General features: G+C 41.5%; 1 protein-coding gene and 1 pseudogene across 3 annotated transcripts; both read left to right on the top strand.

The window, feature by feature from the left end:
* Nucleotides 1-930: 930 nt before the first annotated feature.
* LOC306670260 (ER membrane protein complex subunit 8-like) lies at nt 931-1,809 on the top strand (annotated as a pseudogene). The gene has a single exon. The product of its transcript is annotated as an ER membrane protein complex subunit 8-like (transcript).
* A 2,848-nt stretch (nt 1,810-4,657) lies between these two features.
* FETUB (fetuin B) lies at nt 4,658-19,728 on the top strand. Of its 2 annotated transcripts, XM_079101483.1 has the most exons (8): nt 4,658-4,795; nt 10,601-10,830; nt 11,159-11,277; nt 12,685-12,772; nt 14,630-14,799; nt 16,228-16,329; nt 18,150-18,233; nt 19,071-19,728. In XM_079101483.1, exons 2-8 carry the CDS (start codon nt 10,602-10,604, stop codon nt 19,440-19,442), a joined length of 1,164 nt encoding a protein of 387 aa, XP_078957609.1. In that variant the 5' UTR covers nt 4,658-4,795; nt 10,601; the 3' UTR covers nt 19,443-19,728. The 2 variants fall into 2 exon arrangements, with proteins under 2 accessions (XP_078957609.1, XP_078957608.1); XM_079101482.1 differs by lacking the exon at nt 4,658-4,795 and having other exon boundaries at nt 10,498-10,830.
* The last annotated feature ends 6,207 nt before the right edge of the window (nt 19,729-25,935 follow it).

Genomic DNA, 25,935 nt, shown 5'->3' with positions numbered 1-25,935 from the left:
AGGCAGGAAGGAGGACAGGGGGAAGATGTCTAGTGCCTCCAAGTTCCCCAAATCACCATCCTTTGAAGGGAGATTTTCTTATTCTCATTTTCAACATGAGCAAGCTGGTTCTCAGAAAAGTTTGAGGAACAATTTCTCAACCTTTGAGCATCTTCCTGCATAGAACTTCACCATCTCTCTCTTCTCATCTCCACCCTTGTTCTTTTTTTTTTTAATATTTTTTTAGTTGTAGATGGACATGATACCTTTATTTTATTTATTTATTTTTATGTGGTGCTGAGGAGGGAACCCAGCGTCTCATACATGCTAGGCAGGGCTCTACCACTGAGCCACAACCTGACCCCTCACCTGTGTTTTTAAAAGAATCTGTAATGATTATAATCTCCAAGTTCTAGGAATTTAATGAAGTACCCAGTTAATTCTTTCCCTAACGCGCATAAGGACTAGCATATCTTTTTCCTATGACAGAATACGAAAGTCTCTGCTAGGCTCAGCTGTAAGTCCCTTAGCCTGGCTCAGGGAAAACAAACCAATTTTTTCTTAGACAGTTCTTGATGCTTACTTAGTCTTCACTTATTTCCCAGAAATAAACTCTGAGTGTTGCAGATAATGACCTCTGGCCAGGCATCTCTAACAACCTCTATTTTCTGTGAACTTCGAGGATGTGGATCTTGGAGAACTCACGCCCTATGTGCCAAAGACACTGTCCAGAATCCTGCTGGACTGCCTTTTGAAAGTGAAAGATATTAAACACACTTCATGAACACTGAGAAGAAGAAAGGGAGGAAGGGAGAAAAGGAGGAAGGGAGGGAGGGAGGGGGCTGCGAGGAGGGTGAACCACGTCTGGGGTGCCGGGCCTGTGGGGCCGCCAGCCCTGGGCTGCACCAGGGGTCGCTTGGCATCTCATCCCACGAGGCCACGGGGCTCAGCATGCCTGGGGTGAAGCTGACACCCAGGCCTACTGCAAGATGCTGCTGCATGGCTCCGGTACCCACACTGTGCAGTCAACGGGCTGCTGGTGGCCAAAGTCACGCAAGGAACACTCCCACCGTCCAACACCCTCTGTGTGGACTACATCCCCTCTTCCTCTGCACGCTGACCCTGGTGCATCCTGATTGATTCATGGTGCAAAGATAATAGCTATATGGTTGCTGGTTATTATCAAGCTAATGAAGGATGCCAATCCAAACAAGGTCGTGGAGAGGTGGCCTCCAGAATGGCCGAGGGCTTCAGTGACACCACTTTTCATCATGGTAGACAACACCAGGTTTATGATGGACTGCGTGGAGCTCACGATCCACGTGTGTAGGCAGGAGAACAGGTGGCAGTGCAGAGACCCACACCTTGACTACTGTGAGGACTGGCCCGAGGCGCAGAAGATCTCAGCCTCACTTCTGGACAGCCGATCCTAGAAATACCCGAAATGCCCGTGGATTTCCATAACCACCAGGAAGACGTTCAGAGTGTCTGGACAAACCCAGAGATCAACAAAGCTGTTCTGCACCTGTGCTGAACACGGGCCGCAATGACTGCTTGCAGGGCATTTCCACTACACTGAAGAATAAAACCTATTTTTACAGTAGAGTCGTAGCCTGGTGGAGAGCTGAGGTAGCTTGTGCCGTGGAGCGCAGGATGTCAGTCAGTGGTATTTCTGGGCAGAGGCTGAAGGAGGCCCAAAATGCCTGGTCCCTGTTGATTCTCTGAGTCATATGTTGCTGTCATCTTCCAAATCAAAGCTATTTCTGCTTGTCCAAGATTGTTTCTACTAAACAGTTTTAACTAACCTTTTATAATCTGGAGAGAATACTTTTTAAGATTTTATGAACTATTAAAAAAAAAAAAAGCTCATCTCTAAAAAAAAAAAAAAAAAAAAAAACTTCAAAAATATGCTTTGTTCAGTTCCTACTAACTGGAAACTACTAATCAGTGGTGGGGAAGGACAGGGAATGTGAAGTTCACCTACTCCCTCCAGGTTTGGATACAAGTCTCCACCTCCCCGCTTCTCCACTCACTCACTCTGTGTTCTTGTCTCCCTTCCCCTCTCTCTGCCTTCTCTCTTCCTCTTCATAATTACTCTAACAGCACCAATAGGAATTGCCAAGTTCAGTTGGTAATTACCAACCCTAGATATAATTTAGGAGTTCCATCCTGGAGTAGGTAACCCTCCCCTGCCCCCAGTGCAATGCCAGCAGGATTGGAGGGTTAGCTGCCTCTCCTTTGCAGTCCCACAGCAGAGATAAACACACACACACACAAACGCACACACACACCCATATCCTTGTGTATGTATGTTTGTGCATGTATATGTGTGTGTGCTTGCACTCTAATTCAGGTTCACTGCAGATTCTGCATTTGTGAATTCACCAAAACTTATTTGTAACCCCTAAATCAATACTCATAGCACTTACTTGGAAACATAGAGTGTCAAAAAGCCTCTTTGCTCTCCTTTCATCTAGAATAATTTCTGAGCCTTTCTTTATCTCTCATGAACTGTTATTTTTGAAGAGTTTAAGCTAGTTATTTTGTAGAGTGTCCTTCAAACACCACTACCTCCCCCTCTGCATACCACCACAGAAGCGATGCCATGTCCTTCCCAGGGTATCACATCAGCAAGCATTGATATCTGTTTGTCCCAATAACAGTGATGTTAGTTTTGATCATTTGGTTAAGGTGTGTTTTCCAGGTTTCTTTGATATATAATTATAATTGCATATAATATTGTATATACATGTCATTATAATTTCTCCCTTTATAATCAATAAATTGTCTGGGGGAGATACTTGTAAACTATGCAGATAACCTATTTCATATCAAATTTCACTCAATAATTTTAACATACATTGAAGACTCCTGCCTGGATTACTTCTTACAATGATGGTTGCAAAATGGTGACTTTCTGAGCTATCATTTCTTCTGTATTTAGCAAATGGCATTTCATGGTAAGCAAAAGGTTTCCTTCATTCCCTACTCAGTATTAATATAGACCCATGGGCCATTATTTTGTCCAGTGGATTATAATTCACCACTATTATTTTATTTGGATGCTTAGATTATTTGTGATTTGGCAATGGATTCCCTTCAAGTGGTTTATTTATACATGACCTTATTCTTTGAGTATTTCCTTACTTTCTGTACAAGGTCCACTTGTACTTTCTGTTTCTCTGAAATCAACAATTTCTTCAAGAAATCCTCAAGTGTAGGATTTAGAAACCAAGTTCTGGACACCAGGTGGGCTCATTGATTATAGACCTTCTCAGTGAACACAGATGGAAAGAATATTAATTTCATATGGCTTTATGTCAGATTATGAATTCACTCTTTCACATTTAGTACCAATCCAAGGCTTCAGAGTTTCTGTCTTCCCTCATTCTCTTCTTTCACACAGTGAGTAACGTGATTCCTGAGCAGTGATATAATTTTCTCAATATTATACTTCTAAGAATTGCTATACACATTCTGCTATGGAAAAAAAATATTTTTTTGCATTTCTTTTTCCCCCCTCTTTTAACTGGTGGTATAAGTCAAAGAACTATGTTCAAAGGCTTTTTCCCCTTTCACTATGTCCAGTCTTCATTTGAAAAAGGCTCATTTGTTTGTTTTTAATTTTAGTATCCCTTCCTCTCAGTTTTGTTGGTTGAATTTTATTGTTCCAAACATGTAAAACAGTATTATGATTCCAAAAGTCAAAACTATGCATAAAATAGTACTGAAAACAGTACTGGTAATTTTGAGTAATTTATTTGTGTCTTTTATTTATATTCAAAATTTTCTTTTCATTATTGCTAGATGTCCCTCCCTGCAATGAGATTTGGCGAGATTTCCATTGCCCATACCTTTCCCTTGATCCTTTCAACTTTACCTGCCACCATATATTTTCATTTCTTCATCTGAATCTTCTGAACTCCCAATATTCAGGTCAAACCCAGAAAGAAACAGCTGAATCAAAGCTGAGCTCCCACCGAAAGCAAGTGCGTCAGACCCACCAGACCCATGGCCTTCATGAGAACCTGTGTTGCAGTCAGATCCTGGTTCTGTTCACTTGGCAGATGTTGTCACATGTAGGGCATTAGAAAAGACACATGCTTTGGGGTGACAACTGTCAAATAGAATCAAGATACCTCCAACAAAGCCTCACCTGGGGAGGCCAGGTATAAGCACCTGGAAGTTAGCACAGTGCCTAGCACACTGTCATAGGCAGCCAGTGCCACCCATTGGTCAGTGTGAGAGAGCTGACTGACCAGCACCAGCACCTCTCAGAAGCCGTCCGCGGGGTGCTGCAGCTCTGAGTTGTCTTGTAAAAATGCTGGCGAAGTGAATTGGGAAATGCCCACATCTGAACAAAGTGCTGGGCGGCTCCTCAACAACACACTGAACCTAATTAAAGTTTAGCCTTTGTGCCAGGGACCCCGCCTCCAATTCAGGATTCAGGGTGTACACCTGGCGCTGGAATCCTGTAAGCACTGTATTGTTCCCGGGAGTTTGGAAGTGACAGTGCAGTCTGTTTTCAGGGTATAAAAGGGTGACCAGAAAAAAGAACTTGTTAGCGTTGTCCAGCAGGAAATACTAGGAGAGGGATCCCTCTCCAGTGTAAATTAACAAACAAGCTTCTGGTTTATACATCAGTTGCTTGGGCAGAGGGTTAATGTGAGTCAGACTCCAGGCCCGAGTGACTCTGGGTCCTCAGGAGAGCCCAACTGTAAGAGCTGCAAGGCCGAGGCCCTGTCCTGAGTGCCACTACCCAAAGAGGACTGTGACCAAGACTCCCTGCCATCTCTTGTCATAGACCAGCCCTACTGTAAGTATGAGATGTGGATTGGAGATCTCCCTGCCTTTCATATCTTTTAGAATCTCTTTGATGAGACACTGAGTGTAAACTGTGTGCATCTGGCCTTACCTGATCCTACATCCATCCTATGGAAGAACTGTGGCCTCAGGTAGGGTGGGAAACTCATCCTTGGTCATGGCTGCTGAATGCCAAGCTAGGATTTGAACCCAGCTTAGTCGCACTGGAATCTGTGCAGGAAATGGAGATTCTTGCAGGAAATCACACTTTTGATGCTGAGGCAGTTTTGCCTGAAGAATGTATCTGATACTAAAAAATGTGCTCTAGACATTCTAAATTTTTTCATGCATTACCTAAACATGATTGATCAAAGTAGGAGAGAGGGAGGTTCTAAACATAAGGTACTTATGGAAGTAGTTGGCAATAGACTGTTCAAAGGTGACCTGAGGCTACTGAGTGGGTTGGGAGCAATAAACACCATCACAGTTTATAGAGCGGGCAGCTGGAAGGGTTGGGGGGATGCAAGAAGACTGGCAACATTTCTTTCTCTTACTGTGCTGCTCCTACCAGCCCTGTTTGCCATCAGGCATATTCCTATTTGTTCTTCAAGCCCCAGATGGAATGTGACCTCCTCCAGGAAACCCACCTTGACTGTCCCAGAGGAATGAGCTTCTCATCTATTGCTTTCCTAGTATTCATTCCTTGAGGGCAAGAACTGTGCCCACCTCTCTGAAGGCACAGTGCTCAAATGAAAACCTTGGCTCTGAGACCTTGGGCAAGTCACGTAACCTTCCTGTTCCTCAGTTTCCTCATTTGTTTAGTGGGATTAAGAGTGGTCTCTATAGTCCTGGTTGGTCATGGGCTTAAATGAGAGAAGGAACGCACAGGGCTGAGTGCATACTGAGAGTCATCAGTGTTAGGTATGATGCTGGGCCTCAGCTGTTGTTCATTCTGGGTTTGTGAAAGGAGAAAAGATAAAGGGAAGAAAGGAGACAGAGAAAGATAAACAAACGCATTACGGGGACCATCTTTAGTCAGGGCAATACTAGCCTGATATTTTAGAGCTGTGGCTGCTGAATAATTTGCCTCAATTTACACCCTGCCCTCTCAGGTGCCTCTAACTTCCCCGAGACCTAATCCTCCACCAGTGCTGCACATCTCCCAGCTCTGCCCCAAGGAAAGCCTCACCTGTCTAACTTCTCCCTTTTCTATAAAGTCAATAATCCTAAATCGCTGCCCTGAATCACACCAGTGTCAGAAGGCAGATGGGCAGGATGCCCCCTAGAGCCCCTCTTCACTCAAGGACAATTGACCATTTCCTCTAACCTGGCTCTCCTCTGGGGGTAAATCCATTCAGATGTGATCACTTCCCTTTCTCTGGACTCAGAAAAGGCCACTGGCACATTCACAGGCGAATCCGTACTGAGTAAGACAAGGTGAGGACCATAGGTACAGTCACAGCATGGACAGTGATCACTGTTCCAGGGTGTCATGTGCTCCAGCCTCTTGCTAAACACATTACCACTCCTGTGACCAGTCCTTACCACACCTCGGAGAGGGATGCTCCTGCTACCTTCCTTTTTGCACCACAGGAATCTGAGGCTCCATGGGCTAGTCCTAGGCTGTCTAAGAAGGTGGCCACATCTGATTCTTGAACACCTTCGACATGGGTAGTTTAAACAGAAGCATGCTGTGGTGTGAAACAAAGAACGTAAACTGTCTCATTCATAATTTTTGTATATTGATCACATATATGAAATAGTATTTTGGAGAGATTGATTAAATAAAATATTATTAAAATTAGCTTTATTTCAACTTTTTAATGCAACTAATAGAAACTATAGAATTAATGTGATTTATGTTGTATTTCTACCAGATGGTGCTGAATTTGGCAGTTACCCTAAACCACAAGTAAGCTTTGAACCCAGGCTGATCTGTTCCAAAGAATCACTCTTTACTCCTCTGCTGAAACTATAATTCTATACTGATACTGAAGTTGTCCCCACATATGGTAGGAACCCAATATATATGTGCCTGGCCAGAGCCTCTAGGTAAAGAGGAACTATGTGGTCCTCTTTCTGCACATATGTGCACACTCCGGGAGCATCATTGTTTTTCAGAAAAGGAAACTAAATCAGATGGCATGTCCACGGTCTCAGATCCCTTACCACACTGCAGCAGTAGCAGAATTTAAACCAGAACTTGCTGACTCCAAAGACTGTCCTCTTGCCCCTGCCACGTGCCATGGCTCCCATACTCTGCACCTTAGAAAGAACTGGGCTCAGGTTGTTGAGACTACTCTGCAACCCAGATCCATGGGTGGTGGTGAAAAAGATCCCTCTTGATGGACCTGAGAAGTGGCATCTTCTGGGGACAGGATGAAGTCATGTGCAAAGCAATGCAGGAACACCTTTGCTTTAGCACTGAAAGGGCTCTCAGCAAACTGTCTAAACCTGACTTCACAGAAGAGTAAACTGCATTTCGGAAAGGTTTTGCCACTAAGCCCAGCTCACACAGATCAGGCTGATCCAGGATCTGTGTTGAAGTCTACTTGACCATTGAGTCAGCATTCCGTCCTTTTTGATCTGTTTGTTTTTGTCCTGCCTTTGCTGTAACTACACTAGTGGCCTTCACCTATGGGACTGGGTCATTTCCTCTTACCCCAGACCCACCTCCTGAAGCAGCTCAGAGAATGTTTGTGTACTTATTGCAAAATTAACTTCATTTTACCCCAGAATTGGAAAGTCTGTTTCCACCCTGATAAGTAGAAAAACTTGAACATCTTTAAATTTTAGAATTTATTTGAGCATTCAGGGATTCATGAACCAGGGTATCACTGGACTGAGATAGCTGGCGCTTTGCCAGGAATAATGGGAGGGGAAACTTTTTATAAAGTTTCTGCAGAAGCAAAACAAAGAAAACAGTTTTGCTGGGTTGGAGTGGAAAGGTCTAGCTAGAGGTTAGTTGGTAGTTTTTGATCAGTTCAGTTTCAAGTTTCAGGTTTCTGTTTACATTGGGCTTTGATTTGTTCCTGTAGGAATTTAAAGTGCCAGAGCCTCTCTAGTCCAATGGACTCTCTATTAGAATTTTTTTAACAGTACCCATTTCTGGTTTCCTTGTACATTTTCTTCATATTGTTCTCATTTGAAAGCTATGCTGACAATCCACCTCTGAAGAACTTAGAATCTGCATCTATAAAACAATCCTCAAAAAGTACTTATTTACTTCCAGAAATTAGTTAGGACTGTTATCTTCTTAATTTTATTAGTCTTTGTCCATTTTGTGCTGCTATAACAACGTTCCTGGGAACTTAGTAAGAACAGATTTATTTCTCAAAGTTCTGGAGGCTGGGAATCCAAGGTCAAGGTGCCAGGGCTGGAGAGGGCCTACCTCTTTGCTGTGTTGTCCCATGGCAGAAGGCAGGAGGGCCAGGGAGAAGGAGGGCAAGAAGAGGCTGACCTCACTTTCATGACACACCACTCCGTGATACTTCCAGGAGGCCATTTGCGAGGGCAGGGCCTTCATTGCTATCACCTTTTAAGGGTCCCACCTCTCAACACTGCTGCATCAGGGATGGTTTCCAACACCTGGACTTTGGGGGACATTTTCAAACCAGATTGGTCTAACCTTCGATTCCTGAAAGCATAGTAGAGTTGCTCAGTAAGTGCTTGCTGAATTACAGGCAGCTATGGTGATTGTCAAGAGCTAGCACCGCATGCCAAGCTCTGGGTCTGGTCTTCCACATGGATAATTTCTGAGGCAGGTGTTAAAGATTCACTCATTTGACAAATTTGGCTATGGAGGTTCACAGCAGGTAAGTGGCTTCCCAAGTTCATTCAATAGGTCATTGAACTACAATTAGTCCATTGCTATCGTGTTTGACCCAATGAGAAGAATTCTAAACGAGAAGGTTCCTATACTGGTTCTGCCATTAATTTATTTATGACTTTTTTTGTTTAGGCACTCTACCTTCCTGAACCTGTTTTCTCATCTGGAAAATATGCTGGTTTGACTTATTAAATTATCTCTAAGAGTAGTTTTCAGTGAGTTTATGTGCTACCACCCAGTTGGTGACCCAGATATCATGACTTCCCTGTCCACAAGCACAGCTATTGAATGAGAAAAAAAAACTTGTTTCCACTCAAAATTTTAATTGTATCACAATGACCAATCACACTGGTATATCCTGCAACACAGGTCATTATATTTGTTTAACGTACAAGCAAAATTTTAAGTAAACATAGATGCTTTAGAACTATTAAATGTCTAGCTTATATTTAATTCACTCTATCAGCCATGGCCTTACTACATCCTGAGTTTCTGTTCAGGCGAGAGGGACATTTCTTTCAATCTATTTAGAAAAATCTCCATTTCCAGTTAAAATCTTTGGTCTCTCTGACCTGACTCATCAAAAAACCCTCATAGGTAGCTATCCTAATCTGCTAGTATGTAAATTCCCAGAATATCTTTGTGAATTAATTATAGGTGTTACTAATGAAAAGCTTTTTCATAGTCAAGTAAGTGTAGGAAAAAGTGGCTTAAATGGTTTTCATCTCCCCAAAACTTTTGAGAGCTTTTAATATATATGTGGAGACTCTCCAAGACTGCACAATGATGGATGTAATGGTTCCCAAACCAATTTGAACACAGAACCTCTGGGCAAGACAGGGAGGTGGACATGGAGGAGGTGGGGCGGGAGGTAGAGAAGTAGGCAGGGAATGGGTGCTGCTCCTTTCATAGGCTTCGTTTCCAGGAACACCTTTGGAGATAACCTAATCTAGAGACTCCCTTTTGTCTTGGATTTTTAATTTTTTTTCCATGAGAAACTATAGCTGGTGTGTGTGTGTGTGTGTGTGTGTGTGTGTGTGTGTGTGTGTGTATGTGTTTGAAAGTAAACATTAAAAAAAGATAATTGTCTTTCATACAGCCTCAATAAATAGAACCTTCCTGGACCCCAAACAAGCTGAAAGAGGAAGGCAAGAGTCCCAACCATTATCTGGCCAGTGTTCCAGCCTACCCCCCATCATTGTCTTTCTCTCAGTAGTAGATGGTTTTAGCACCTTAATGAATTTGCTTCCATACAGCTCTATAGAAGAATAGTCCTGGAGTATGATGTGAGAACTTTTGATGTCTCATTAGCCTTTTTTCCCTTAAATACAGTCTTTGGCTTAAATTAACCTAAATGAAGTTAATAATTAGAACATTTTCCAGCCAGATGCCCAAGTGCATTAGGAACTCCCCTGTGCTTGTGGTAGGTGACGGAGGCTGCCTTTCTGGTCTAACATGAATGGTGAACACAGGAGGTTGGCTGGGAAGTCTGAACTCACAGGGTCTCTCAGGCTCCCATGACTTTGTGCTACTGCCTGAATTAAATGTGTTGCTGAGGAGACCAGCAATGAGGAAGAAAGTGATAGCCCCCCAAATTCTGATTTAGGTGGAGACATGAACACAAAGGAGAATCTAATCATGACTTCATACTAACCTTGACCAAATGTTTGCTCTGATTTTGGGGGAAAGGGCTAAGAAACTTAAATTTGCTTACATGCACACATGAATACAAGATTGATTGCTTGATACAACCTTGATCAACCTTGCTTGATTCAAGGTTACAACATTGGCAAATCCTATCCAAAGTACTGACTCAGGGAAATACTTGTTCAGAATTCAAGGTAATAAGTTAGGATATAGTATTGCAAATCCTTGTCAATCATTCAGATTAAGGTGATAAATGGCTCAGGTCTGCCTTGAAGAGCCCCACAGAACAGTTTGTCCTCGCAGTTTCACAGAGTGACCTGCCCTGGGCCTTGTTCCCCACAGAATGGGTTTGCTTCGACTGCTGGTACTCTGTATCCTGGCCACATGCTGCAGGACTGGGTCTCCACCCCAAGAGGTCCTCAAACCCTCGCCTCTGCTTCCTCGGGGCTGCAATGACTCAGATGTGCTGGCAGTTGCAGGCTTTGCTCTACAGGATATCAACAAAGAACAGAAGGATGGCTATGTGTTGGCCCTCAACCGAGTGCACAGTGTCTGGGAACACAGACAGGCAAGTGATAGACAACCCTACTTCTGAGATAGGCATTTGGACAGGCTGCAGAGATGGGCCAGAGGGATGGGAACTCACAGTTGGCAGGTGCTTTTCAAATGGGACACCCTGCTGAGAATGTTCTGTTCTCCTCTGCCAGGGCTGGATGCTGCTCTTACTGGAAACAAGTGCTCAGTGGTCCTCCTCTGACACCTGTCTAAGTTTATAAGCCATCTTCATAAACCTCATGTCCTTTGGCTCTCCTATAAACCAGGGGCAGTTTTATCTGGTCTTCATGGGTTTCTGTTCCATATGGGATGTGGTGTGTCTCTCCTACCCCTTCTCACAGGAAGGTCTGGGATCCCTGTTCTACCTCACGCTGGATGTTCTGGAATCCAACTGCCATGTGCTGAGCAAGAAGACAGGGGAGGACTGTGGGGTCCTTCATGGGTCAGTAAATGTTTGTTGTCAGGTAAGAAACTAGGTTCCTCTTTCTATAGGGTGAAGATGGTTCAATATCTGCCATTTTTTAAATAGCCCTCTTTATAATTTCCTGGACAAGGTACCCTGTGCTTGCTTATTCTAAGGCTGTGAACAGAACCAAATTTAGCCAGCAACATGTCTGAGAAGACCCATTAGGATAATGCTGACCAGAGTTGAAAAGTTGCCTCCAAATGATTTTCTGCCTCCAAACTGTAGGTTTTAAGCCAGTGTCTAAATTGTGAAAGAAAGATCTGAGGTAAAGATTCTGGAAATGAGGCTAAGATAGACAGCAGAAGCAATGAAGGGAGATCTTTTCCATTTTATATTGCTTTATTTTGTTTTACTAAATGCTAACATGAGACTTGAGGCTAGGAAAAGGGATGGCTCACTGTATGGGGACTCTCAAGGGTGCCAAGGAAGGGTTTTCTGTAACCACAGAACCTAATGGGCCTCAGAATTGATCCTTTCTAAAATGACCATTGAAGAGATTTGAAAATAATAGAATTAGTTTTGATTTGATTTTCGGTCATGTTGTGATTATTTCCAATAATGGATATGAACTGTATAACAGGAATGCATGATGGTGATGTGTTTAGAAGTAAAAATTTTGATCAAAATATCTTTTCTAAATATATATGCACGCATATATATGTTTAAGTTTTTGCATGGAGAAAGATATGAATGATTAACCACAGGGGGATAGCAGCTTAAGGGGGACCCAAAAATAAATAAACAAATGAAGATTATAGAGGCCTTAAAAAAAAGATCTTTTCTAATCATTTAACCAAATTTGTCAACATGCACCTGATTTTGAAAAACAAATAGTCTGTTTACCCTGTTGTTCGTATATTTGTTATGGCAACACTATGACAACACATACACTAAAAAGCACATCCTGACTCTAACATGATAGAAGTTTATTTCTCGTTCATGCAGAGTTGAAAATAGACGTGTCTGAGCAGAGGCAGGTGGAGGTGGGGGAGGGGTTTACTCCAGGAGTGATTTGGAGGCCTGGGTTGCTCCCATGCTGGGGTTCCTCTGCCACCTTCAACTCTCGATTTCCATGGTCACCAGGCTCAGCTGTGTCTCTCAAGAGAAAGAGCATAGAGAATAGAACGTGCCAGACATGAAAGTGGGTACTCTGCTCACTTCCTGTGGTTAGAATTCAGTGACCCACACCTAACTCTGAGGGAGGTTAGAAGTATAGCTCACTGTGTCCCAGAAAGTGGTTCAACAGTTTGATGATCAACTGCAGTTCTTCCCAGCCTAGCCACAGAATTTGATTTTGAGTTTCTTATTACTTTACAATGAAACCTCCAAATTCCAATTTGGGGAGTATTTTCAATGCTCATGGTTTTAAATCAACCTTATTGTAAAATGTACTTATTGATTCCAGGCTTATGGCCAATGTAAAGCAATGTTTTACATTAACCAGCCAAGAAGAGTTCTCTATTTACCTGCTTATAACTGTACTCTTCGCCCAGGTAAGAGATCACAATGATTTTGTTAATTTTAATGAAAGATGGAAAAGATTGTTTAAACAGGGCTCCACCAAGAGTGTATATAGTTTCTTCTATCCTTGCTTTGTATTGCTTAAACTTCCACTCCTCACCTCCCTACTGAAATTCAACTTACACTGCTTCTTTTTCTACAATTAATCTTCCTAAATCACTTTCAATAGTTCTATGTTAATGTCCTGCATTAAATTCTAAATTTTTTAGTACTATATAAATGACACATTCTCTATAACTGGTCCCCAGACTCCTTTCCAGTTATCTCTGCCATTATTTTCTTGAAATTCCATTAAACTGGATGCCTCAGTATTATCTGAACACACACTGTACTTTCCACTGTCCTGCCTCTTCCTTATTCCTCTCCCTTCACTGAGAATATCCTCCTGTGGTGACCTCTGCCCTTGGAACTCCTACCAATTCTTTAAGGAACACCACCTATACTGGTTTTTCCACATTCTTCCCTATTCAAAAAAAGGAGGGGTGCTCTCTTGTTTTACATTTCTATAAAACTGTCTATACCAGTCATGGAGCACAGACCATGTACCACTTTGATTTGAAGTCTTATATCTTTTCATAATGTAGAGTCGTTTACCTTTTCCCCTGCTACATATGCCCTAGTTCCTATCAAGTTGAAGAAGTCACTCACGTTGTTGAATATATAAAATAATAGCATGGGAACTGGTGACACTTGAAATATGCACATGCATCATTCTGTATCCTCTTTCCACAGGGCAAAGTCCTTGGAAAGCTAGCACTCGTAGCATGGAAAGATAGGATATGGGTCCTTATCAAGCTGCTGTGTGCCTCTGACTCCCCTTGAGGCTCTTGTTAAAGTGCAGATTCCAATTCCATAGGCCTGGGCAGAACCTGGGATCCTGCATTTCGAACATGATCCAGATGATAACAATATAGTTGGTTCCTTTAAGTAACAAGGCAACAGAACACACCTTGTATTAGCCACAGCTTAGGGTTCCTGGTTGTGAAGACAATACTCACCTAAAATAATTTAGAGCATAAAAATTGATGAATAGTCTCAGTACTTTCATGGGAGTCCTAGGCACCAGGGCTCTGAGAGTCAGGAAGGGACAGGTGGGGATGATGCAGGAGTGACAAGCTTTGGACATAACTCCCCACTAATCTTCCTCAATCCCCAAATATACAATCAATCAAAGCAATGTCTTTTCTCTGCAAAAACAGTTTTAATGCAAATTCCCTAGCCTGATTTCCAGAATAGATTTGTCATCCTCAGCTCCTGTCAAACAGAAATTGTGGTTCTACCATTAGTCACATGGTGATTTGACCAATTTTGTTTTCTTGCTCACTTACATTTTCTAACCCAAAAGGGTGTGTTTCCACCTTCCATAATGTCTTTTACTGAATCTATAAGCATGTAGTAAACACTCACTCTATGTAAGATATTATACTAGGTAATAAGGACTAAAAGAGAAATACAACATGGCAATAATGAAATCCCAACCTTTTAAAGGCATTTGATCTACTTTACAGAGGTAAAGATGGGGAGGCATTAAATTAGTTGAGGGGGGTCTGTCTTTTATCAATATAGTGGACTATGTTGTCTTTGAGCACAATTCCTGGAGTTGATAAATTTGTGTTAGGTGAAAATAATCTTGCTTTGATTTCTTTGTAAAAGTAAGACTACTCATCACAGAAAACTCTATGCCAACAGCTAATTTCTTTTCCAGAAAATCTCTTTTACACTCCACCCTTATCTTTTCTATTCAATCTTTGCTTCATATGATTTATGACAAATTTAAAGGCTTGAAAAATCCATAATATTTTTAAAACTATTCTCATTGATGTCACTAGTTTCTCGAAGAAAACTTAATGATATGTGCCCTGACTGCCCAAACCCCATCCTCACTGACTGGTCGGATCCCAGTATTCTAGAAGCTGCCAGAGAGTCTCTTGCAAAATACAACAATGAGAGCACCTCAAAGCAGTATTCTCTCGTCAAAGTCACCAGGGCATCAAGTCAGGTAAGGCTAAGATGAGCAGGTCAGCTACACAGTGTATCCCATAACAGCATAGATTCCTGAGCTGAAAGGAGAATGTCCAGGCACTCTTTTTTTTTTTTTTTATTGTACACAAATGGGATACATGTTGTTTCTCTGTTTGTACATGGCGTAAAGGCATACCATTTGTGTAATCATAAATTTACATAGGGTAATGTTGTTTGATTCATTCTGTTATTTTTTCCCTTCCCCCCACCCCTCCTGCCCCTCTTTTCCCTCTATACAGTCCTTCCTTCCTCCATTCTTGCCCCCATCCCTAACCCTAACTCTAACCCTAACACTAACCCCTCCCCCCCCCCATTATGTGTCATCATCCACTTATTAGCGATATCATTCGTCCTTTGGTTTTTTTGAGATTGGCTTATGTCATTTAGCATGATATTCTCCAATTTCATCCATTTGCCTGCAAATGCCATAATTTTATCATTCTTTATGGCTGAGTAATATTCCATTGTATATATATGCCACAGTTTCTTTATCCATTCATCAATTGAAGGGCATCTAGGTTGGTTCCACAATCTGGCTATGGGGAATTGAGCAGCTATGAACATTGATGTGGCTGTATCTCTGTAGTATGCTGATTTTAAGTCCTTTGGGTATAGGCCAAGGAGTGGGATAGCTGGGTCAAATGGTGGTTCCATTCCAAGCTTTCTGAGGAATCTCCACACTGCTTTCCAGAGTGGCTGCACTAATTTGCAACCCCACCAGCAATGTATGAGTGTGCCTTTCTCCCCACATCCTCACCAACACCTGTTGTTGCTAGGCACTCTTTTTGATAAGAACCCAAGGGCCTCTCCACATTCCCTTTCTTGGTAGATCTAATACACATTAAATCATGTTTCAGCTTCTGTTATCCCATGGCGTTTCTATGAGTCATGTGACTCGATTTTACTTCATCAACCAGAAGGCAAGAGGAAAACCGGATTAATAGTCTCATTGGGGGGGTTCTACCTAGGTTCACTAGTTACTGCTAATGTTCATATCTGACTGACCGTGGACCACTTAGCAAGACAACAGGTGCTCATAGTAAGGCCCAGGGGAGAGGTTGAGATCTATGAATTAGGGGAAAGGGAGTTTCATTTCTATTTGGTTATGTTGATATCTTTCATGTGAAAAAAACTGAAAGACAAATCTATATGAGGAAAAATAAGCTCACTAAGGGAAAGTGTTTAGGGTCCATTCTAATCCTAAAGAAAGGTATGTTGATCACGTTTTCTAAATAATAAAATCATAGTACCTGCTTTGATCTCTGTGGGAACTTGCAGGGACAATGGGTATGTTGGCAATGCCTCTGGAGATGTATCCTTTCTGTGAATGTAATGCTGCAAACCTGAGTCTTTCCCCTGTGTCACAAGGTTTAGTTTTAACATCTCTACTCTTGTCTCGTGACAGTGGGTGTTTGACCCTACTTATTTTGTGGAATACCTAGTCAAAGAGTCACCATGTACCAAATCCCAGGCCAGCAACTGTTCATTTCAATCCTCTGATTCTGTGGTGAGTGTTCCAGAATGTCTTCCTAATTTAAGATTCCTGTTCACAGTCATCTCTAAGTATTTGGAACATAAATCTTACATAAAATGTTGCAACGCATGTGCTGCTTTTCTTCCCTTTAAAAAGCAATTGCCTAGTTAGAAATCAGGCAGGCCTAGAAGCATTGAGGGGTTTTCATTAGCAATATGATGCCATTGCAAAAAGTGGTCACGGGGGCTGTGAAATACAGAGGAACTGGTGATGATCCTACTTCTATCTGAACAAATCTGGTTACATTTGGAATACATCATGGTGTTCCATTCCTTGGACCACTCTTTAAGAAAGATTAAGTCAAATAAAAAGTCAAAGAAAGCATCCATAATGGGGAAGGCAACTTGAAGCCATCTGAGACACCACTGGTAGGAATGTAAATTTGTACAATGTGTTGAAATAAAACTTGGCAAAATGCACCCAGAGCAATTTCCCCCTTATTCACAGTAACAGCTGCATTACAACATAATTTTTGCACCATAACAATCATTCTTTTAAGGTGTACAATTCCTGGTTTTTAGTATATTCACAGAGTTGTGCCACCAACACTTCATTATATTAGAATGTTTTTATCAGCTTCCAAAAGAAATCTCATAGCCATTAACAGTCATTCCTCATTGCTGCCCCCTACAGTGTGCCCCTGGAAACTGCTAATTTATTATAATATCCTGCTGTACTTGAAAATGTACATACTCTATGAGTCTACAATTCCTCTTCTAGGAATTTGCTCTAAGGAATTATCTAGAGATATGTGAAAAGATATAACTAGATATTTTTAAAAAATTGTATTCAATGTATTTGTCCTACAAAAGAGCTTGCTAGATAATACAACAGAATACTAGGTAGCCATTATAAACATAATCACAGAAGAATATCCAATGCCATAAGGTGCTTTTCATAATATACTGCTCAGTAACAAAATAGTTATAAAGTAATATGTATAATATAATCCTAGTTTTGTAGAAACAATATATAGATAGATAAATAGATAGATAGATATGAAAAAAGTTTGGAAAAGAAATCAAATCATTGCAGGTAACAAGTACAGGTTTTTTTCTATTTTCCTTCTTTCTTTTTTAAATTTTTTGGCTCTGGGAATTGAACCCGGGAGTGCTTTACCACTGAGCCACATCCCCAGTCCTTTTGATCTTTTATTTTTGGACAGGGTCACACCAAATTGCTTAGGGCCTCAGTTAGTTGTGAAGGTTGACCTGGAACTTGTGATCCTTATGCCTCGACCTCCCAGGTTGCTGGGATTGCAGGCATGTGCACCATATCCGACTTATTTTCTTTTATCTATATTCTAGATAACTATTTATTACATTTGTAGTAAGAAAATAAAGTTATTTAGTTTGATATAAATAGAGGTTGAAGGAACTGGGAGTGGTTTTGTCTGAGAAGAGGAAATTCAGGTGGAACATACATTAAGGGCTGCTGAATAAAAGATGAAGTAAATTTTATTTAAAAGACAAAAACAAGTTTTGTACAGAATTAAGACCAAGAGGTAAAGTTGCATAGTCACAACTTTCTGCTCAATACAAAGAAGGTCTAATAATCAGAGTTCTGTTCATCAAGGAATACTGAATTTCCCATCATTGAAGGCAATTTGAACCAAGTTTACGTGATTTCTAGGGGTAATTTAGAGAGACTTGGCTCAGAATCTGCCATTTTATGGTAAGAGCATAAGATATTGATTGACTCTATGTCTAGACAAGCCCAAAGCAAGTTGATTTCCACGTATGATCATCAATAGTCTTAATAGTTAACGTAGTTTTATATTTTCTTTCTTTCAGCCCATTGGTCTTTGCAAAGGTAGTCTGACTCAAGGAAACTCAGAAAAGTTGGTCTCTGTGACTTGTGACTTCTTCACATCTCAGGTATTTTTTAATCTATCTTTTTGTGAAGAGCTGATTACTTACATTTAGCAGCCACCGTCCCATCCCCTTTGATTTCTTCCAAGGTCCCTAATCACCACTTCACTCAGGCTACCCTGAAGCCACACCCTTATGGTAGCTGATTAGAGACCTGTCACACTGTAGTCAGTGTGGTCCCACAGAATAAAGAAGACACACAGCTCAGATGAATTGAGCCTCTGAAGCATTAAACTCAGTTTCCCTAAGAGACTTTACCCCAAAATTCAGGGAGAAGTCATCCATGAAAACATCCAATCCCTCTTCAGAGATATTTATTGAGTACTTACCACAAGGCAGACTGGTAGAGTTGAGACAGGCCACCTGGATTCTGGTCCTGTTCTGTATCCATGAGCCATGTGGCTATAGGCACTTACCTGCCTGTCTGAGTCTTGCTTCCTCTCTATAGAATGGGACTGCAATCAGCACCCTCATTCAGATCCCCTAGGAACAAGTGAGAGGACTGGACAAAGAGCATTGTATAGGTCCTGGCACAGAATATACCAGTAAAAGGTACCTGCAGCTGCCACTATTGGGAATAGAGAGAGAGTTCATCAGGGACTTTGAGCAAGTCGTTTAGTCTCTCTGGAAAGTTGTTCGGCTCTGAAATTAGACTTTCAGTCAATCCTTTACGGGTCTTGTTTCCCCTGGCCCTCACCTGTTTTGCTTTTTAACCCCTTCTCTAGGAGACCCACCCTCTAGCTGGTCTCCTTCTAAAATGTTCTTCCTGGAAGGCACAGACCAGCTTAGCCTGCTACCAGGTGTGGCTTATGGAATTCTTCATTTGAAACATTGTTGTTTCAGATTCAGGCCCCTGAAGGTGAAAACTCTGCTGTTCAGCAGGTACCTGCCAGCCTCCCCAAGTTAGAAGAGCACCCGAAGAAAAATGCAACCTCCTCCAAGTCTTCCTCCCAAACTGCACCAACGGGATCTGTCCAGTACCTCCCCGACCTGGATGATGAGAAGCCTAAAGATTCCCAGGGAGAGGGCCCTCAGGAGGCCTTCCCAGTGCAGCTGGAGTTCACCACAAATCCCCAGGGAGACACCCTGGATGTGTCCTTCCTAGGACTCAAGGAGGAGAAGCTGGTTGTCCTTCCTTTCCCCCCAAAAAATCAGCACTCTGATAAGTGCCCAGGACCTGCCCAAAATGCCAACCCTCTTATCCTCCCACCCTGAGAATCACAGGGAAGTTTCTTTGGGGAAATTTCATGCGATGAGGGGTGGTGGGACAGGACAGAGAGAGCATGGGTTCAGATGTAGCTAATAAAGTGTACCTTCATTCTTCTGGGTCTCAAGTATTGGCTGGAAATGGAAACAATGAGACTTCCCCACTTAGGCTGCCTTGGCCTCTGAACACCTGAAGTGGGTTGCATCCTTTCCCAAACTGTGGTTTCATGCCATGGACAGAGGCCTCTCTTGTGTCCTCAACCTCTCATTTATAAAGATGTTTATCCTTTCGGTGTATGTGTATGCTCAACTCACTGTTCTAAAGCTCTTCACGACTAAAGACACTTCTCTAAGTGCAAGAGGTACAAGAAACAGGCTCAGCAACTTTATCTCCCCTTTGCTTACAAGACCAAGTCTAGCTGTGTATTGCTCATGTCATTTCCAACACTCTGCCTCTTTTCATCTGCCTGAAGGTCTCTGGGCCTCAACAGATGACTGAGATGGAAGAGAAGTGTGCTGTGGCCTGTGCAGGGTCCTATGGGAACAACAGACCACAACAGTTCTCACTGTTACAGATTCTTACAACAGCAGTTGAAGGGCCCATCATGACATTCAATTGTAGTTTTCTTTTTTCATACTTAAAAAACAGTGGGACAGCTGTGCATGGTGGTACTGTCCTGTAATCCCAGCCTCTTGTGGGGCTGAGGCAGGAGGATCACAAGTTAGAGGCCAGATTTGACAACTTAGTGAGACCCTGTTTCAAAACAGAAAATAAAAAGGGCTAGGGATGTAGGGGATGTAGCTCAGTGGTAAAGCACCCCTGGATTCAATCCCCAGTGCCAAAAAAACAAACAAGCCCAAATTTCCTCTTAATCAGAAATATATCTGCATGTGTGCATGTATGCACGTGCTCTCTCTCTCTCTCTCTCTCTCTCTCTCTCTCTCTCTCTCTCTCAGCATGTGACTTTTGACATCTTGACAAATAATTTGCAGGTATAATGATTGCCCTCCATCCTGGCAGTCATTTCTTAGAAGAGGCACACAGGCCTTAGCATAGTTGACATAAGAGACAACACTCATGCTCTATTACGTTTACTTGTTACCCATAATAAGCAAAAAGTTGGGGAGGGGGTGTTGTGTGGGTTCAGTCAGGGTCTGGAAAGAGGCAGAATAAAAAGGCAATCAAATAGCTCAACTGAATATATATTAGTGAAGGAACATTTAATGAAGGCTTATGGGCCAGGTAAGGAAAGGACAGGGGATGCTGAAGCTCCTGGAAAATAGCAACTACAGGGACGGCATGAAGAGAAGAGGCTGGCTTACCCATGCCCAGCATGAATGGGAGCTGTGGAGGAGGAGCCACCTGGCAGAGCTGCCCTGGTGTCCACGCAGCCACTGCTGAACTCGCTGGCCATGTGTGCAAAGGAGCACAGCATAAACATGGCGCCCTCTCCCTGTCTCCCTCCCTTCTTCCAGTCTTCTCTTCCCTTTGGTTCCTTGAGCCCAATGGTAAACTAGTCAGCTGGGGAACCTGGGTTCATCATTCTCCTCAGGTATGGATTCAGGTTCTTTTCTGGCTTGCCTCTTGCTGTTTCTCTGGCTTTCCATTCTTGACCTTCTTTTCTTACCCTGCAAACCCCACACAGGCTAGCTAATCCAAATCCTACTCCATAGTTTCAAAGTGCTACAATCATTACTGATTTGAGGGCTTGCATTCAAATAATCAGTGGTTTCAAATCTCCTCTGCTGAAACTTCTGATGTTGGGCATTTCTAGTTATGTGGTATTAAGATTTACTGCTGATACATTTTTAAAAGTGACTTCTTAGCCAGGTAGGGTGACACACACTTGTAATCTCAGCTAATTGGGAGGCTGAAGCAGGAAGATCACAAGTTCAAGTCCAGCCTGTGTAATTTAGGGAGACCCTATCTCAAAATAAAATATAAAAAGCTGGTGATGTAACTCAGTAGTAGAGTACTTGCCTACCATGCACAAGGCCCTGAATTCAATCCTTCCCCTCCACCCCCCAAAAAACCAAACTAACTAAAATAAAAAAAAAAATGAGACCACTAAACACCTAAGAGATTGTTCAAAATACAGAACATTGATAATAATACCAAATGCTGCCCAGTATGTGAAGCAACGGGAACATTTAGTCACTGCTGGTGGAAATGCAAACTTGTACAGCCACTTTTTGTTTGTTTGTTTGTTTTGTTTTGTTTATTTTTCATGAATTTTTTTTTTAAAAGCTATCTGGGTCTCATGTAATCTTTAAGGTGTTACAGAGCTGAGACCTTCTGAGAAACTGAGGCGCCACAAAGACTCCCTCTTCAAACCCCAGTTCTTGCAATCAAGTCAGAAAGATTTCAGACGTGTAATAAGAGTGAGTTTATTGAAGGAATAGGGAAAAGGAAAAGGGGACACTTTCATGGGAGAGAGTGGGTCCCCACAGAGAGGAGAGGGACAATGTGCCTCTCCTGCACTCCAACTTTATTGGGGACCCCAGAGAAGTTTCCAGAGAGTCCCACTCAGGCCCACCTCTTGACTTTTTGACTGACAGAAGGGTGACATCAGACTTTCAAGTCCCCATTTGTCATGGCAACTCTAGGTCACCTTGACAGCCACTTTGGAAAACAGTTTGGCAATTTCTAAAAAAAAATTTAACTATACTCTTACTATGTGATCCAGCAATCACACTCTTAACTGTTGATCCACATGAGTTAAAAACTTATGTCCACACAGAAACCCACACATGGATATTTACAGCAGATCTACTCGTCATTGCCAACACTTAGAGGCAACAAAAATGCCCGTCAGTAGGTGAATAAATAAATATAATGTGATACATCCAGACAATGGAATATTACTTGTCACTAAAAAATACAAACCATCAAGCCACAAAAAGACATGGAGGAAATTTAAATGCATATGACCAAGTCAAAGAAACCAACCCGAAAAGACTGCCTACTGTTTGATTCTAACTATATGACATTCTGGAAAAGACAGAACTGTGAAGACAGTAAAAATTATCAGTGGTTGCCAGAGTCTAGAGGGGAGAGAGGAGGGAGGGATAAATTAGTAATGGAGCACAGAGGATTTTTAGGGCACAGAAACTGTTCTGCATGATACTACAATGGTGGATACATGCATTACACATTTGTCAAAACCCATGCTAGGAACCCTAATGGGTGAAGGGTAAACCCTAATGCAAACTATGGTCTTTGGGTAAAAATGATGTGTCATCGTGAGTTCGATTGGCTGGAACAAATGTGGCCCTCTGGGTTCAAATGTTTATTTGGGGGGAGGTTGTGCAGGTGGGGCGAGAAAATCAAGTACTTAGGAACACTCTGTACTTTCCACTCAGTTTAGCTGCAAACCTAAAACATCTTTTAAAAATAATGTCTATTTTCCAAAAGTCAAGAAACAAAATACTACATTAAATGTCCAATAAAAACGGTCTCTTGATTCTTAAAAAAGTGACTCCTCTTACCAAAAATAAAATAAATACAAATAAAAACCCTAATGCTAAAAAATTCTATGGACAGATCCAGTGATTCTCAAAGAAATAATCAGAGATCTACTGTAGCATTACTTATAAGAACGAGTAATTGGAAACAACATAAATGGCCCCAAATAGAGCAATGTTAAATATATTGACACTTATATAACTTGCATTATCACATGATCTCTGAAAATAACTTTTCTGAAGAATAGTTAATGATCTTGAAAAGTCCTCACAGTATAACCTTAAAGGAGAAGGCAATATTTAAGTCATATATTACAGGGAATTGTTTAAAGCCCTTCCCTAGGGAAGGGATTTGGGGAATGTGGAATGAAAGGGAGAGAGACTTAATTTTATTTTATAATATTGTTTGTTTTATTTTATGCAAGTTTTATAAAAATTATATGATTAGAAAAACTCAAACATTTAAAAGTCTATAAAACATCCCAAACAAGACTTAAAATTTTATAGTTTCTACTAATACTTGAAAAAATAAAAGTTAGAAGTAAATAAATACCCAACAACAGTGAAGGGGAAAAAAATCTGTATGTACAGAATAATTCTGACAATGCAAAAAAAAAAAAATCTGTTATATATATTCAAATAGAAAAAATTTTATAAGGAAAGTATGTTATAGTTGATTTTTCTCATGGATGTTGGAATTTGAGGTGAACTTTCTTTATACTTTTAGTACTTTCCATTTTTTTTTTTGCAAAAACGTGTATTCTATTATGAGTCAGAAAAACTTGAAAGAATAGAAATTCTCTTAGCTGACTTTTCCTGAAAACATGGTTACGACACCCAGAAAATACATGAATGCCGGAACGAGACCATGGAGGTGAAGATCTGTCTACTTCAGTCTGCCCCCCAAGCCATCTTGTGAAAAGTAACCACTTGTCTTGCTCTATCACATCTAAGACCATCCTCTGGTTCCAGACCATCCAGGAAGCTTCCCCAAAGCCAAATGTCAATGCCTAGAGCATCACAAAGTTCTCAAGACAGAACGTTTCTCCCACTCACCATCTTTTCTGCCTCCTCCTGACCATATTATCCCAGTACCTTTAATGTGTTCCCTGAGAGACCTCAACCTAAATCTTCTCCAGTTACTGGAAAGGCATCGTTAGCACCGTATGTCTTGAATATTCAATATAGCAAGGAAAATGCATGGCTCCTGCAAGTACCCCCAAGTCTAAGCAAAACACTACTGTAGGGAAAGCATATTCTTGTCCTTGTAGCTTCTTAACTTACTCCAGCATTTGATTTTCCCAGGCACTCCATATTGGGTACAACCAATATAGCTATAATAGAAAGGCTTGATTAAAGAGCTCGAATCCTTAGAACATAAAACAGTTTTTGTTTTAATCAATAACTTCCCCCTGCCTCACTGGGTCAGAGCCCCTTAACTCCACAGCAGATTCCATACTACTTCTATCTTTCTGAATCACACTATAGAGGTCCCATTCAGTTGTTTAAAAGCCAGTGTTGTTCATACTAAAAGTTCAATCTGAAACTTTATCCTAAACATGTTTCTTCCACGTTAACACTCACTAACCCAACCCTTGGAAGTGAAGTCTATTTTTCATTAAGTCCTCCCTTTTCTTTTTTCTAATTCTTTCCCTCTCTTCAATTCTGTCTGGATGCTCGATTATTCTCCATTTTGACTGCACATGGGAATTACTTGGGAATCTAAAAACCACCCAAACCTGGGTCCATTCTGATTTAATTGTTTTGAAGAGTCCTGAATGCCAGGATTCTTTTTAAACTCCTTGGGCATTTCTAATGTGAAACGAAGATTGAGAACTATTGCTATAGAACCTTACCATAGAGAAAATACAGGGAGGAAGGGAGATGCTATCTTCTGATTGTTGGCAGTGGGAATCAGTGAAACTGATTCCCTTTAGTCTTTTCTGAAGTTGCTGACCTTGGCTGGTATGAAGGTTCCACACAGGTACATAGGTTTCTTCGGAGGGTTGGCGGTAGGGGGTCTAGTGTATCCCAGGCCTATCTTCCAGTGCTGAGCCCTCCCACAATGGGATGAAGGGTATGCAATTGCTTAACTCCTGCTCTCGCTCCTCTCCACTTGCACATGAACCAGTTCTTTTTGGCATGCTTTAAGAGCCACAGAAAATTGGGATGACATGGGAATGCCCCCAATTCTTCCCATGCACCCTAATAGTCTTCGTAATAATTAATAGCACCATTTATTCAGCACCTAGTCTATGCCAAAAATTGTATTAGTTGCTTTACACGTGTTTTCTTATTTAACTATCACATAAGGCTGCAAAGAGGTATTAATCCCCATTTTGTAAGTGAAGGAAACTAAGAATCAGAGGAGTTTGGGAGTTTACCCATCATCACACAATAAGAAAGTGACAGAGCTAGCGTTAGAAATTTACATCTGACTCCAAGGCCACAGTCCATTAATCATACTATTCTACCTAAAGTCAGTTCCTTGTATGATGCTAACTGTTGAACATGTTACCTAGGATTCTGCTGGTTGAGGCTGGGATTGAAGTTCAGTGGTAGAGCGCTTGCTTAGCATGTGGGAGGCACTGGGTTTGATTCGCAGCACTGCTTTTAAGTAAGTAAATAAAATAAAGGTCCATTGAAAAACAACAACAACAAAATTCTACTGGTCTCATTCTACTGAGTTTTAGTGCCATAATTCAAAGAGGGGCTGATGGTGGAGACTTCCGGCTGAGTTGCCAGGCTAAATTACTTTAGCCCAAACCTCACCCCAGGTACCCACATTGGCAGTGTATAAGGTCAAAAATAGACTTTGGATCTGAGACCTACTAAAAATATCCAGATTTATGTAGATAATGGTTTTACCTGCTCACCAGTGGCATGTCTCAACTTTCTGTCCCCAGAACCCACTAATCATTTACAGATTGTTGACATGTATTTGAACCAGGGGTCAAGGTGAATATCTCTAGTTACACAACAAAAATGTATAAAGACTTTGTTTCATCAGTTGTGTGTGTGTGTGTGTGTGTGTGTG

This window comes from Sciurus vulgaris, assembly GCF_902686455.1.
Source record: "Sciurus vulgaris genome assembly, chromosome: 10".
NCBI classification, from domain to species: Eukaryota; Metazoa; Chordata; class Mammalia; order Rodentia; family Sciuridae; genus Sciurus; species Sciurus vulgaris.
This window is presented reverse-complemented; position numbering and strand designations above follow the sequence as displayed.

What these genes read in the sequence shown, in the direction of transcription:
- FETUB (XM_079101483.1), top strand. Translation starts at nt 10,602, where the DNA reads ATGGGTTTGCTTCGACTGCTGGTACTCTGTATCCTGGCCACATGCTGC. An exon ending in CAGTAAATGTTTGTTGTCAG is followed by an intron (nt 11,278 to 12,684) that starts GTAAGAAACTAG and finishes TATTGATTCCAG; the next exon opens with GCTTATGGCCAATGTAAAGC. An exon ending in TTCAATCCTCTGATTCTGTG is followed by an intron (nt 16,330 to 18,149) that starts GTGAGTGTTCCA and finishes TCTTTCTTTCAG; the next exon opens with CCCATTGGTCTTTGCAAAGG.